Genomic DNA, 16,573 nt, shown 5'->3' with positions numbered 1-16,573 from the left:
GGGCGAAATAGGGAGGGACTGAAGCGCGGAAAGGCAAAAGGAAGGCAAAGCCATTCAACGACGTTTCTCCTATAAATTGAAGAACTTCCCGACCTTCCGGTACCCGTACGGGACCAAATTCCCGTGGAATTATTTAAATCGTCTTCGAAGTCTCCTTAATATTGAGAAACGATTGTTGCGTCGTGCTAGATGTTGTAACAAGTTGAAAACATTATCCTATCTCAATGTCGTTGAAAGTATTATTTTCAGAATGATCTAGTTTTTTGATGGAATTTTCGGATCATCCGGAATCTGGATGAAGAAAAAATGTATAAAACCGCAGTTTCATTCTTTTTTTATTTTAGTAATGGTTATGCAGGGATTTTTCGTGATTCTGTTGTTGCAAGCTGTTGAATTATAAAGTAATTTGTGTAAGATTGGATTGTTCTTAGAAACTAGAAATAGATCTAAGAAGGAGAGAGAGAGAAAGAGAGTGAGAGTGAGAGAAAGATACTTACGTAACTCCGTCTGTTTTTATTTTCGGGTTTAGGTTTAATAAAATCGAGGTGAGTTGCCTTTCTTTCACAGGATTTTTCTTCGTATTTTCCGCAGAGAAATAGAGAATTGATGTTCGATGAATATTAATATAATAGTGGACATTACGTAACAATCGTATCTCGCTATAGCGTTAACGAAGTTTCTAATTATTTTATACAACACACGTAATATAATCATAAAACATTTTTTCGTGCCTCGATACTTCCCCTTCTACGAAGTACGATTATTCTTGAATTTGATTATGTCCTCAGGCAATTTTTCAAATATTCCTCTCATATTTCACTTCCATTCTCGGAGTATCAGTTGCTTGAAACAGAGCAGATCAGAATATGTAAAGCCTCGTTCGTTCATTTCACGTTTTATACGCTTTTCCTTATCGCGTTTGTGATTCATCGACGGCAACATAGTCGCGATGTCGGTTGAGATTAGGGAGTTCGGGATATTAAGGAGCGTTTCCACGATTCCACGGGTAAATAGGTCAGCGCAGGTCGATAATTGGACATCGTAAATTGCCGGCTCGCCGGAAGACGATCCTGCGGCCCATGGAATCATGTCGTTGACGAAAAGTGGTCGATCTTCCTTGTCAGTGCGCCATCGTAAATTAACGGCAGACTCTTTTACGATGTCCCCGCGTTTCGATTTAACTTCTGGCTACATTCTATAACTTTGCACCTTGACTTTGTCAGACGACGTCTTTATATCCCTCCGCCGTTTTATTGCCGCATCCACACTTGGCTTAGCCAAGACGCTGTTTCGCTCCATGTTAAATCATAACAGTAACTGACTCGGTCGACGTATTGCAAGCAAACACGACGACGATCCAAGAATTCGTTTAATTTAAGGGAATAAAATTTGAAGATCTATTGGAAATATACAGTGGCTACAATATATATTTCTACATATATTTATTTTCCATATTTTCCAACCAAGTAATTTCTTTTAATGGAATTCAATATTTTCACGACATCGATGTTTTGCAGTCTCATGGAACTATCGCTAAACGATACGAAATTTAATACATTCGTACCTATTTAATTGGTGTATTGACATTATTATAAATACTAGATATAATAACAATTTTGTGGCCATTGTAACTGTTGGGAATCGTGGATCTTAATCGCCGAAATAAAAGTAAAGGAACATTAAGGTTACACTTAGAATTCATATTAAAATAGTTTTAGATTTATTTAACACGTTGACTGCCATGGGGGTCACCGGTGGCCCTCAGCACGAAAAATGCTTCAAGCATGATTTTATAACTCATTTTATTTGCTGCAAATAATATTTCAACATAATATGCATCGCATAATAAAAAGTTCACATCGGCGTCTTGGGCAAACCATGGAAAATTCGTCTGGCAGTCAACGTGTTAATAAACGATTTCCAGGATCTTCGTCGATATACATTTGCACGCGTCTCAGCACTTTCTTTATCTCACCATCTTCCATATCACACTGCCAACGGAACAGTTACATTCATCTGTTTTTCGAGACGCTGTGCACACACATACTTCCATACACTCATATTCGCATACGTGTGTCACTACTACGCGGCTAATTTAGTCTAGCACACAAAATTATACATATCTCAATAGTAACAGTAGGAAAATTGTAAAGAGAATTTCTGCTAGGAAAGAGATATTACATTCCCTGGTTATCCTTCATTTACCTACTTTAACAATATTCGATTGATTTGATATTGTGCATGATTCTAGTTATAATATCGAGGAAGTTAAAACGTTCCTTCATTCTTAGAAGATGAAAATATATATATAAGAATATTTTGAGTTTTGACAGTATCTTAAATTTAAGTGGAAGAAATGGCTAGATTAAAATATTTAAACGTTGTAATATATTACATGCAAAACAGTATAGCACAGTATAGCAAACGATATTTTTGTTCCCCTAACGGAAATTTTACTTCTGCCGACTATACATATGCTGTGAATAGCTGATGGCTCACATGGAACATATTAATACGCATAATACTCCGCGTGTTATTCCGATTTTATGCAACGGTAAAATTTTACTCTGCATTCCTGTAACACAAACGTTTATGACGGATTGAAAATACCCATTCCCCATTTTAAAACATTCGTTTTCGAGTTTGCTTGGATTTGTTGAACCATCATGCATCGAGATAATATTAAACTTGAGGAGGGAAATAATTTGTTCCAAGCGAATACAAATCTTTTAGAGTAATCTTGTATTACAGCTAATAATCATTTCACTTTCCTTCGTACAATGCATATTAACCGTAAATTTCTTTACACATTGAAAATAAAACTTGCTCTTTCTTTGCGTATCTAATTATAATATACGCATAATCGTATCCATGATACTCTGTCTATCACAGAGAATTTACATCAGGCGCGATAGTATTTTAATATCTAAAATCTACTATCTCGCATTCCAACGCTTACGGTCTCTTTTGGCTACTCTTTTATTCCACTTGAGACATCATAAAACGATCTCCAGCCTAGTTCATCATACAATCATAGCTCGTTTCATTTATAATTAGAGTTTCAAAATATCTGATATATAAAGGCTAAAATCAAATTTCGCTGCGATGCGTGCCTGTAATGCCCGAAAATATTCGAACATTTATCACAGGCAACTTTTATATTACTCTATGAAACAGCTTGGAATTTCATTTCATTATGAAATTTTAAAATATGACGCGTAATATATTCATAGAATGTTTCTATAAGTGTTCGAATACTCTCTTTGCTCAGTAACCGTGCAACGGGACTGGTGTGTAAAATATGCTTGGCCGAGAAATTGTTGCTTGGCAGATGGGGCAAATGGCGCTATTAAAGCTCGAGGTGGACCACTTCCACCCCGGAAGTCGCTGCGCGTAAACAAAATACAACCCAGTTTCGAGTCGTTCAAGGTTTCTGATTCTTGCCAAGTTTAGAGGTCCGATGGTGTTCGTCTTCGAATCACTTAGCCCGCCGACGTTCCCACTTTTGCTGAATTTTTCTACCGTACGGTTTCGTGCCATCTATCTTCCCTAATGTATCCCGGTCGCGATCGCGCGACAAGAAACCGTCGAGCGAACGAACCTAATAAATTACCGTATTGGAAACGGACTGGAACTTGAAGTTGCACGCGCAATTCATCTCGTGCCTTCTAATGACTAATGCGCCGATCAACCTCGTTTGACTCTAACTAACGCTTCGTTGCAACTTTCGTCACGGCTTGTCACGCGTTACGGACTTCTGATTATAATTAATCAATGAACGTCGCCTTCGCTGCATCTTCGAAGGAGCACGAACGTGTTTAAACAGACAAAACTGACGTCTCTAACGAGTGAGGATATGTAGGATGAATCGCGAAAGCTCTTGAAGACTCCTGCACGTCTTTCACGCGTATGTTGCATGTGTTACGTGAAATATTTCGTGGTCTCGTTAACGTACTAATAGAGTAAAGTTATTATAGCGATTATATCGGTAAAGTTTCAATGAAATCTAAATTTGTGCAAGGTATTTATTGCAAATGCGAAGATATCTATTAATTTACGATGGATGAAAGGTAAACATGCATAATATATCCGTCCATCTTGAGCCACTATATATATCGATAGAGTCAGAGAAGATGGTTATTTCTCGCAAAAGGGAACTACGCAAAGTTTTATTCCAATATTTCATCGAAACATAGTACGCGAATAGAGGATCAAAAGATGTTGGAACCGTTTTCAGCTAGTAACGTACGTAACTCAACACCCAACTAGTTGACGAGATGACAGATTCGTTTCAGAAACACGTCTGCGGGTTGAAAACTGATATTGTGTAAGGAAAGTCTGTCAGACTGTCTTCTTCTAACGAAATCTATTAAATCTCATCTATATCTGTTTAGACTCGCTCATTCCCCGAAATAATAGCTGTACCCACCGATATAACCACGCCACGAATACCTTCGTTCCCTCTATCACGTGTATCATCGAACATACAACGTCCCAAACAACGAACGTGTTTTCGAACTCGTCCATTGTATAAATTTACCAGACAGAAACGATCTAGCACGAACATCTTCGCGAAGCGAACTAGCAGGAACGATAATACAAGCTTGAATTTCGCAGCATCATAAAATCATGTCATCCGTGTGACAGAAATTAAAAACGAGCCTTAGGTCGTTTAACCTTCGTTTTACGAGCTGTCCTCGATCATCGGTATCACCGTTTTAAGCCGAAGCATCGTCGCGCTTGTCTCCTATCAGAAATTACACCCTCGTTTCGCTTCACACCTCCGAGAGACTATTCGCGGCCTGGCTTTGCCTAAGGCCAAAAAAAACCACGATAGCGGAACGAGGAAAACGGAACGGTGGCAGTTCACGCTTTGCTTCGACACGTAAATTTATTCAAGCATAACCGATCTGGCAGACGTTCAAGACGGACGCTCCAGCTAGTCTGAGAAGTCCGGCACAGTTTTACGATCAAAGTTCGGAACGACGCTTGCACCCAGGTTGCTCTTTCGCCACGATTCCGTGGCGGACGTCGTCTTTGTGCCGTTTCTTCGTGTCGAACCCCTCCCGTACGACACGCTCCGATGATTCTCGAGCGCGTTTCCGTCGTCCGTGCATCGAGCACGAAATTTCCATCTCGATAATCCTGACTGGATCGCGTGAGATCGCCATGGACGACTCTAAACTGGACCGACCAACGTTTCCGCCGAATAGAGACACGATTTTTACCACGAATTACCACTAACGTTGCCTTTTGGCGAGATCGATTTCGAGTTTGGCTGGAACGTGCTTTCGTTTGGAGTCTGCGCCGATAGGCTTGCTTTTATTTGCCTCGATTCAGCAATCGTCGTGGTTGCGAGATACGAGCGTTTTCTTTTTGTCCTTTCGAGTTTCAGCATGATTTGCGTCCTTGTCGAATAGCCGTTACTTGGTAGAGAATAGTAGTTATTGTAGGCGAATTGTAATTGTTACATTTGTAATATTATCGTTCTTTCAAACAATTTGTGCTTTTCAATAAGATCGTGTGACGAGATTTAGCATAGGATATATCATGTAGCGTAACAATAAGTGAAATTTGTAGTAAAAGAATGTTAACTTCGTTTTAAAGTACTACTTTCGCTAATGTGTTTGAACATGTACTAAAGCGGAATTTATTTTTCGACGTTCCTCTTTAAGGCTAGTGTCTCACCCTTTGATTTCTACCTTCAAGCAGAAATGATTAAAAAAGTTTCTAAATAAATAATTTTTCAGCCTGATGTACTTTAACAATTTATACTTCATTAAGGAAATTATCGTTACCAACGATATCGATATTTCGCTATATTTCTCTGATATTTTAGCGGCATTAGCGCTGCCTAATTAATGTCCTCGCTTGACGAGACGGTTTCGAGGGCCGAATAAGAAACATTTTCGACGAGACGAAATTTTAATTGCGACCGGCGGCGATTAAAACAAAATCGTGTGCCCAACGTCGAGTGCACTCGTGTTAGCCCTCATTTACCTCCGCTCTTGGGTGAATTCACTGAGCAAAAATGTTCCTGTTACCCTTCCACTTTTCTTCCCATCGCGGTTATCTTTTCTTCCGATCGTTTTAATTTGTAACCCAACAATTTAGAAACTAAAATACTTGTCGAGTTCAATCTACGATATTAACGAATCGGTTGATTCAGTTTTTCTACGTATTCTCCGTGTTTGATTTTTGCCACGTTAATTTCAATTGCAAATTTCGATGATTAACGATCCGTTGGATATTTAATTGTCGTGGCGATTTACGCCTTGTTTCCAACCACGATATCACCAATTTCGTTCGTAATTAGCAACTGGCTCTGCTATTTCTCATATTAACCGACAATTTTTTTCTTTTTTTTGTTGTAGAGTGACAACGGGCTAGTGGACACAGATCCAGGTCGAGTTAGCAGCATGACAGCCATCAACTCGGTATGTAATTAATGGAATCTTACAGACACTGATGTAAAAGATATGCCGTTCCTTAGCATCAAATTATACTTTTTAATATTCTAATTGACAAACTAAAATCTACACTTCTCTGTTTACTTGATTAAGTCTGTCTATTTGATCTGCTTATTAAGACTATCCGATACATATCTTTACTCTATTCTGCAACGTAATATCTGGTATACTAGTAACATTAATTACCCGATCTGTTTTACTAGACAACTTCATCGACGAGTTTTATTTATCTGTCTATTTCTTTTATTCGCAAGTGAAGGTCACATCAGTGGCACAGTTTATTAACGAAGGAAAGAAACGTTGTTATTATATCTGAATCTTTCACGAAGAGTAGAATTCTACTAGACGAATATTATTGTTTCTTCTACGTCTTACTCGACATCTTATTATTTTCTGTTTCATCTTTGAAAGAAGGACTAACTGTCTTATTAATAAGAAGGTCTTATTTCTTACGAGACACGTCATACTTCACCCAGCACAGATTAGAATTTCTTTTCTGCCCTATATATCTTCTTCTACGTATTATATAAAATAAACACGCGATCGACGTATATCGAACCCAACAGACATTTATCACAAGTAGAAGTAAATACAAAAACCTGAACTACGGTCTCCGATTTGTCTAATTAAAATCTACAAACGTAGCCACCTTATTATCCGCATTTCCAAGCGAATCATCGAGCGTACGCCACTCGAAGTCCCTCTCCAGTCGCACAAACTCGCGCAGTTTGTAAACGATGAGGCATCAAAAGCGACGAGCACCCCTCAAGCGAGGGATGCGATAAATCAAGTTCCTCCTCGACCGATCCAAAGTCGCTCGATTCGAGCAAATTCTCTGTTCGATCCTCGAGTAGCTGCACGTGACGCGGTCTCTATAGTGGCCCGATCTATAGAAACTACTCCGATGGAAACGGGATTCGCGGTAGTATGGAAATGAGGAGCCCGAACGTAGTTGGCACAACTCGTGGGAATCGTTCGTCGACACAGCGCGACGTGCCCTGTCGGAAGACTTACATCTACGAGCGTTTTTCCATCTTTTTTCATCAAAAAGTCTTGGAATTCCGCGTCGATAGGCGATTGAATGTATGAGAATTCCAGTGGACCATTCGGTGACCAACGTCGAGGCTACGCCCTCTAACCTACCCCTTTTCTTCGTTTCATTCTCGTCGCCATTCTTCCTCTTCGTTTGCCGCGTTTCATGGAACTTGATGTACCTGCTATTTGATGTTACCACACAGAAAGTTGGTTAGCTTTTGCGGTTCTCTTCGTACTACGTTGAAACTGATTAAATTGTTAACTAGGTTCTTTAATTTAATTGGTAATTTTTAATTTGGTTAAAGTAGAAAGTTACAGTGGCGAAAAATATTTCATTCTTTCGTATAATAATTTAGTTAGTGCAGAAGATTGAGAACGTTCCTTGGTGGATGTTTTCACGTTCGTTCAGGCATAATTTGACGAGTTGATACGCGAGTTTTAGGAGGGCATGGTATTATTTAGCAACGATGCGAGTGTTTCAAGAGCGCTTTAAGTTAGGAAGTGAAATACGCCGGCGGTCGAGACTAAATTCCATTTTAATAGTTGAAACGCCTCTGTGTAGTGAGTACTCGCGCTTTGGGAGTCATATTTTAGCTGGCGTCTCGTACACGAGCCATAAGTTGGGCGCGCGTTTTGACCGCGAGCTTCTTTTTAACCTCGCGCTAGTTGCTGGGACGACGTTTTCGCAAATGATTTACCGATTCCGTTTCTCTTTTTTCCAACGATTAAATAATCTTCTCCCATTCCATTCTTATTGTCAAATCCGATTATTATTTTTCTTTTTAAATTAACATGTTGTGAGCCGACATATTTAACAAACTGGAGACTTGAAAACCGATTAAATTTCGACGCTCGCGTATTTTCGCGAATGTTCCAAAATGACACAACGATGACCAGCACTTTTTCTTCCGAACGTCAATGCATTCTAATCGAACAATATTCTCCCTGATGGAGCGTCGATGCACGATTAACGCGCGATTTAACGTGCAACCCAGTTTCACGCTGCAAATAACTGGACACAACTATCTGGTCGCGAGGTGTGCAACTATTTTTGAAAAGGCCATGGAGTAAACAGTGTGTCCAATTACTTTTAGAATTACCGAGTAAAATCAAGCATCACGATACATCGTCAGCTTGTAGGTTAATGGTGTATCGATAAATTCGAATGACTCTGCCCACCACAGTTGAAGTGCGGAACTGTGAAAATTACGATTTACTGCATAAAAATCGCAATTATGAATTTGTTTTTGTACATATAGAGAGAGATATTTCGTCTTTATTAGGGACAAATATTTATTCTCTTTTTGAACATGAATCTTCTTCTGATTTTATTATTAATCGTGGATTAGTGCTATGGGAAACAATATTTTTATATAACGAAATTCTAAACGTACCTTTTTTCTTACTTCTGGCTTTATACACGGCAGATGGTGGCCGCAGACTTTTGATTCGTAGCGTATAGATATCTTGTTTTAAGAAGTTAAAAATATTTCTTCATAATTAAACTCTTAGCGAAGTCGAAAATGTGTCTTTTACGCAACGCTCTGAAATTGATTCCGAAACGAAGCGGAACGCGAACTCGAAACCGATGACTCTTTTAATGAAATTGTAGCCGAAAGACGGTACTAAAGGACGCCAAGGAGGAAACCAGTTTAAATAAAGACCGCGCATGTGGGTCAGCCGGCGTGGCGTGCATCGTGCATGTGCGTTACGCAAGCTGATTCCGCCGCACGCATTACTTGCATCGAGCTTTGTTAAGACGCGTCGGTGGTGCACACATGCTGCATCAACCGGTCGCTCCTAATGGTCCCGAAAAACTCGCCGACATTTATTATCCACGTACGTGTCACCGTTTATTTCATTATAAACGATGCTTGAAGACAGTAATAACGTTATATAAAACGTTCTGAAATTCCATTAGCACTGTAATGAGACACAACTATCATAATTATACTGACCAAATTTAAAATTAATCTAAAGATATATGTAGAAATTAGAAAACATTTACTGTAAACGTATATTTAGTAAAAAATAGTACTAGTAGTAGTGGTAGTAGTAGTAGTAGTAGTAGTAGTAGTAGTAGTAGTAGTAGTAGTCGTAGTCGTAGTAATAGTAGTCGTAGTAGTAGTACATATACATGTAAGTATTCGAACAATATTGTAAGTCTTTGTGTGTACGATATTTGTTAGTAGTTTTATGTAGTACAAGTTTTTCCAAAATTTCCTGCTTCTTTAACACAGATATAAACTGCACTGAAAACAATTAACCTGGCTATTGTAAAATCGCAATGTCGAGATATCTCGCTACCATATTCATCCAGAAAAGAATTTTTCTTAATATAACTAGTACCACTTAACCCGTAATTGTATAACGAGGAAATGTATCGAAAATCGGATAGAAGAGTAGGGGACAGGAAAGGGAAATCAGTCGAGCCATGTGTTGTCGACCGGCTAAATATTTACCCGCATGCTCTTCCAGTCAGGAGGGTTGTCACATTACAGTTTTCGAAACGACACGACGTGACGAAGCTCGCGCTATAAGCGACACGTTTTATCTGTTGCCTTTCGTTCCTTCTCTCCCTAAAGATAGGGCGAGTTTTACGAGCACACGGCGGCAAGAGCCGTCTTCAAAGATCAAAATATCGGGGACGTCGTCAGCTTGTAAAAGCGAGTAAAACGAGCAGAACGCTCTAGTCAATACGACCATGGTTTCTAAGAAAAATCGAATATAATGGACTCTTAAATTATCCATAGTCTACGATGTCACCGTCGTAAATGACTCTTAATTATGCGTTCCCCTTTGTGCACACGTACAGTGACTTTATCTACACACTAAGAATAGATGGAGTGAGATATAGATGGAAAGTGATACCGATGAATAAACGTTCGTACAGCCGGCTGTTTTTATTTCATCGTTCGGCTCGGTACACGTTGCGTTGAGAGCTTTTTAATTTCGAACCGGTTCGTGGGGTCCAGGTTTTACAGATACGTTGAACTTCAGAGGGTCGATTGGTAAGAATGGTACAGAAAATTTATCTTGTGGGTGTTCGGCTCGACGATTAATTTTATCTATGTGAACAATTACTAAGATTGCTTGTGAAAGTTATTTGTTTATTTGGTTACACGTACTTATTGGAAATGTCTCTTATAATTCGAATGAAAAATGAAATAATGAGAATTGTTAATGTCATATCAGTAATTGATCACATATATGTATCAATTATCGATTTCATATATGTTTTTTGGGGGTTAAGGGAGATTACTGAATTTTTTAATCTTTCTCTTTCTTTACCCAAGTCTTCCAAGATTATTCGTCATCAGATCTTAAACACACCAATGCAAATAAGTTTAAATTATTTGATCAATCTTTACGGTTTAAAAAATTTCTCATTAGAATTTTTGATTCATCCTACACAGTCGATAAACAGGGTTGGGTGCTGGAAGTTGCATAAATCGTCACCCATTTCGTCGAATAGTGACTACGGTGTCCCTTGGGATGGACTCAGGTGCTTCGATCTGCGCGAAGGGTAAAATCCTTCGTCTTTCTCTTCTTTCTTGTTCGGGTACTTCGTTCCAGTCGCTTCCTCTCTTGCTCCGCGTTCTTCGTTCCTCCATATTATCTCGCGCGTCGTACTCACGAGAAGTGGAAGGCACATAAAATGAACTGCAGCCGGCGCGCTCGAAAAGAAAAGAGAACGGCCGATTCTTCGGCGGGATCCCAATCCCGAACGACGACGTGAGATTTATTTCCACGATAGAACGGAAGCAGCTGGCTAATGTCGTCGGCTTTGTTGTACCGAATAGACTGAAATTAGATTTTATTTGCACGATTAAATGGAGGGAACGCGACGAGTGATTGCACTCTGGTCCTCACCTGTTCTCGAGTGAGTAGACCTTCGAGTTTGATTGATCTTTCGCTAGGTTTGCAACAGTTTTAATATAGTTTAATATAACGACATCGGATTGTTTCGAACGCGTGACAGGAATAAAATTTAGATTTCAAAATTAAATTTAAAAAATGTTCAATTAAACAGAATTATAATAAAAGGTAGAACTAAAGAGAAGGGTAGAATATAAGGGATGAATAGTTATTATATATAGGCTGTGTTGAAATACGCAAATTGCTGTTTACTCTTTTATAAGAGCTTATAGCTTCGGTTCATCTTCATTTCCTCGAAATAACAGCGAACTATTAATCTTGGAATGTTCAGAACTTTTAGACACCTCTTGAATCAATCAACTTTTCGTTTCATGCAACAGATCAAGAAGTTTGTCCATGTTTACCTAACATGGAGTTTTACGAACTTTCGCTTAACTTACCTTGTAATCTTCTCTTTTCTTTTTTTTTTTTTTACGTTTTTCCGAACTGAGTAAATTCTTATTAAATACAGTCACGTACCAAGTAGGTATAATCTTTGTGAGATCATTTATCCCCGCTTTTGGGACGCGCAGTAAAATTTACTGTCGTATCGCAGTCACTGTCCCTTACAATTTTTGCTCATTTTTCCATTCTTGTTACGCGAGCGTTCTGTGCCCGATTCTACTATTGTCGCCACAGCCTCCATAAATAATACCGCTGTTATTTACGACTTGACACTTTGCATTCTGCGAAGGTGGCACTCCGGTCGCATTGTTGCGCGACCAGAAAAATGGTTTACGCGTGGAAATGAGTCGATGGTGGAAGGTTTCTGTCCTGAGTGCGAATCAGTGTAGGCATTATTATTGCAAAAATAATGTAAGCGAGGGATACTTATGACAGACGACTGATTGATGAACGTAGTTCTCTTAACAGGTGTAGCTCGTTTTAACGTAGCTGATAGTAGGCGGAACTGGCCTCAAATGCTGGTAGATGTAAAAAAAAAAAAAAAGAAAAGAAAGGAAAATACGTCTATTTACATCTCTTATCGATATTGCTTTGCAATGGATTATCGGTTATTTGAAACGTCGATTAACGAATGTTCCAATAAATTTCAGCATCCTTCGTTCTCGCCTACGGCGCCTTTGCTTATTTTAAAACCATGAATAAATCGTGCGATGAGGAAAGATTAACAGCGAATTGTCGTTCGTTCAATGAGCCATTCATTTGTACGATCTCATAATAAATTATTTTCATTCCTGCGAACTTCCTTATATAAGATCCTTATATTATCTTATATATATCTTATATATCTTTCTGATTTTCTTCTCGTTGCTTATGCAAAGTAGCTACAAAGAGTACGAAGTAGCTGATTACGTCGGTGCTTCATGATACGTAATATTTGCGATAATACAAACAGTTTATACATAGTAACTGGTAATTCAGATCTGATAAAAGGAGTAGACCGTGAAAGTATGTGTACTTATTGTTACCTCTGTAATTCCCTCGACTGTCGTTGCGGTACATCGAGATTTATCTGTGGCATATTTTACCTGTAATTACAAGATACCATTAATCATAAGCTTGGTCGCTTTGCTCTTTGAAACTTCGAGATCACATGGAAGTTATTCGCCGTACTTGATCCAATTTGAAGCTGATATCGTTCAAGCTTTGGTCGTTGTTTATAAAACGGAGCAATAGCTGGATTTTTCATTGTAATTATTTACAATGAATATAAAATTACAATAAAATATATGTATATATAATAAATAATATATATAATATGTATATATCTCACAATCACAGTCTGTTTATAAGCACTATTATCTGTATAAAATTCGTACGAAGAACTGCGCAATGATTGGCCGAGAATTGTGCCAACTTTCAGCATTCATCGCCAACAAAGCGAATGCAAAACTGTTCTAGAGGTCGATCAGATTTTACGATAATACGCTTGAACGCTGGCGCGTTCAATATTAACGATGCAAACATCGCCTTAATTACAGTCTCGATTATATTTCAATTTCACTGGCGCCGTGTTAAACGCGTCGCTACGTCGTGTTTACTTGCCACGTTATGGCATCGTTTCGAGAGTCACGCAAGCCGAAATTTAATTTTCCCTTGTGATTAAATTAATCACTGTACTTTGTGATTTTTTAGCCCCTTTTTCATTTCGCTACATTGTTGTAACACATCGTCGCTTTCGTAGTAAAATTGTGAGTGCAAGATTACATTTTTTAATAAATGGTACAACGAAAACATCGTGCTTGTTTCCTTTTTCATAGCAGTAAATCTTCTCCGTTTTTGCCACTTGAGATAAAGATTTTTTTAAGAATATTGAGAATTAACATTTATGAAATGAAAAATGGTAAAACAGATCCAAAGGGAATCGAAACGAAACCAAAGAGACGCAATTGCCAAATTGTGTAGCTAATAATTTTTCTAATAATCTACTAAGCATACTACATCCACCTGTTGGTAATATTTTATCAAACAAGCTATTGAAGTTACTCGATCTTTCATTCTTTAATAAGAAATCAATTATTTCTCCAACGATGTTACTTTCACGCTTTAAAATTAATTATGTTACAATTGACCATCGTTAAAGTCATCGCATAATACCAATAAATTCGTTCGAAATGAAATTCTACTAGAAAAAGAAGCTCTCGAATTTTTTATTTCAAGGAATAAAGGAATTTCTCCAAAGATATCAAAATGATAAAATTCCTGTCAAAAAGTAAAAGAATAAATAGAGAAAAATAAAACACGAGAAGCTAACCGCAGCGAAATGAGTCGGTTACTTAATCTCTCATCTCTGAAGAAGGAATAAACGATTTATCCAAACACACGTTGTTTGTATCTCGTTAAGCCGTCGATATTAAGACATAAAACAAGAAGGATGGATTCCGGTCAGCCTTCGCCTGTTGGCTAGGAACGCGAGAATATAGATCTCGACTGGAGTGACGGGACGTTCGCGGTTCATGGCTCGCCGTGAAAACCGGCTACGAAAATACACGGACGGCCGCGGGCCAAGGGAAAATTAAACGAACGTCCGTTCGCTCGCAAAGGCTGGCAGCGGCCGTTTACGATTATTATCCGACGATCGCCTCCCTCTTAATTGTTTGTGCAGCCTTCGTTTCGAACGAGGGAAGAGTTCCGCGCTGACTAACGCTCCTAATGGAATGCCCTGACGCATCGACTAATAATAAATCATCGCCTCGCCCGTGTAATCGCGTTATTTCAGACAATTGTTGCCATTAGATAGACGCCGGGGAAAGTGAATCCGTGATTTATTGTTAGAAGCTTCGCGTCGCGTGCTAGCTCGGCCGGTTTCATCGGTGCAAACTTCGCTCCCTAATTGGCAGCCTTGTTCCGAACGGTATTGTACTGGAAAACACGGGATACTGGCGAAATTGGTCGTCTTTCGGCAACGATATCGTTAGTGGTGTTTAGGATGTCTTCATTTCACGTGGATCGCGATCGTTGTTGGAATGTTACGGGTGTATTGAGTCTTTGCGCAGAAAGATGAAAACGTATGTAGATTTTTGGAGAGAATGTCCAACTGAACGATTCTACTTATTATAACAAATTCATTGGGTTGGTAGATGTTGCGTTACTATTTGTCTCTTAACGAGGTAAAAGTAAACTTTGAAGAGGAATGCTCTTTTGGGCGTAGCCTTGTATTTCTAATAGAAAATCAATATTTTCTAGATGGTTAAAGGAAACGAAATTATTTAAAGGGATAAGTTATTGAATTAACAGTTTTACCGAGAAACATGTGTTATGAAACTTGGAATTGTAGAATATCTTATTTATAACAGATACTAGCACAGGATGCTTTCAAGATATTTGTTTCAAATATCATTCTAGGAAAGAAGATGTTACGACCGTTCGCGGAGAGACACGATCGCGAGGAAAGCGCGTCAGCGAGAGGCGTAAATTCTCGCTACGATTCAGATAATCGACGCCGCGAATCAGTCGTTCCCCTGTTTTGGTTAAGATAACAGAGGTGGTTAATTGAGGTTAACACTGAATTAACAGGGTTAACAAAAAATGATATATTTTGCAGTATATAAAACAGTATAATGAAGCGCCACAAATTATTTGAAGGATGATGCAGTTAGTTTGATATAATAATTCGACTCGACTTTACAATATTTCTTTGTATGTGGTAGAGTAGACGACTTCGTTCGTTGGATACTTTTAGTGCATTCCGTTTGGATCCTCAATCGATACTTATTGCCCTTCGATGGGCCCTTTGTGTTCTATGGGAGGCGATCCCCACCATACTCGGGTCACGCCACCGATTACGCCATGATCACGCGTGTCACCTTATGAGTGTGTTTAAAATAACGGAACGAATCGACGTTTCTAGAACTCGCTCTGTTTGATGCTGGCCGCTACATTGTATATTTGTCGGGCTGATTGAGAGGTCGCTCGCGATACTGTGATGCCACGAGCGACGGTTAGGAATACGGCCTATGGAAAGCTTCGTTGCGTAACAGAAGATATTCTACAATTCCAGCTATTTTTACGTTTAGTACTTGAAAACGATATATCTTCCGATTATTTGCCCACATCTATGAGAGCAGAAGGAAAACTGAATCATCTAGAATCGCGGTATATTTGTTATTTAACACAGGCTTCCATCAAATCATTTCCTCAAAAATACATCAACAGTGAAACTTCGTTCCTCCTAATTTCTTGTTTGAGTCGGATCAAACTGTTTCAAGACATCTTAAGACTCATCGTGTCTGCAAAAACGTCGTTCAACTACTACTCGGTTGCCGCCGTGAAAGCGATTTCCCGTCACGTTCCACGGCGTACGAACGTCGTTCGCGTTCGATGTTTTCTCGGCAAACAGCATTATTCACGTGCACGGTGTCCCACTGTGAATCCGTCGTATCTTTGCACGCTCGATCCGTAGATATGTATCGTCGCGTAACGCAACTTCTCAAGACGCATTAATGGAGAAACTTGCGAATGATGAAACACCTTAAACGAGAAATCTGTCGCGCACAGCTTTCTTCGATCGATGTGTTTCGTTTTTGAGTATATTACGATTCGTCAATCAATCAATGGAAAAATTGTTACAAAAATTGCTCCACTTTTTATTTACCTATTGCGAATCTTGTGTTTTTCAGATTTCCGAATGTCAAACATTTTTATATTTTCAATGCTTCTACCGATATTTAAAAATGCAAAATCAAGCA

The 16,573-nt window shown here is 38.9% G+C and overlaps 1 protein-coding gene across 7 annotated transcripts in view; it reads left to right on the top strand.

The window, feature by feature from the left end:
- Positions 1–16,573, top strand: part of LOC122567626 — a 585,073-nt gene that overhangs the window by 246,715 nt on the left and 321,785 nt on the right. For all 7 annotated transcript variants that reach the window (XM_043726374.1, XM_043726375.1, XM_043726373.1 and 4 more), the window contains one exon: positions 6,375–6,437. In XM_043726374.1, the coding sequence (XP_043582309.1) occupies positions 6,375–6,437 (63 nt within the window). The remainder of the gene's footprint in view (positions 1–6,374; positions 6,438–16,573) is intronic.

Source organism: Bombus pyrosoma, linkage group LG5 (assembly GCF_014825855.1).
Source record: "Bombus pyrosoma isolate SC7728 linkage group LG5, ASM1482585v1, whole genome shotgun sequence".
In the NCBI taxonomy this organism is placed as follows: domain Eukaryota; kingdom Metazoa; phylum Arthropoda; class Insecta; order Hymenoptera; family Apidae; genus Bombus; species Bombus pyrosoma.
This window is presented reverse-complemented; position numbering and strand designations above follow the sequence as displayed.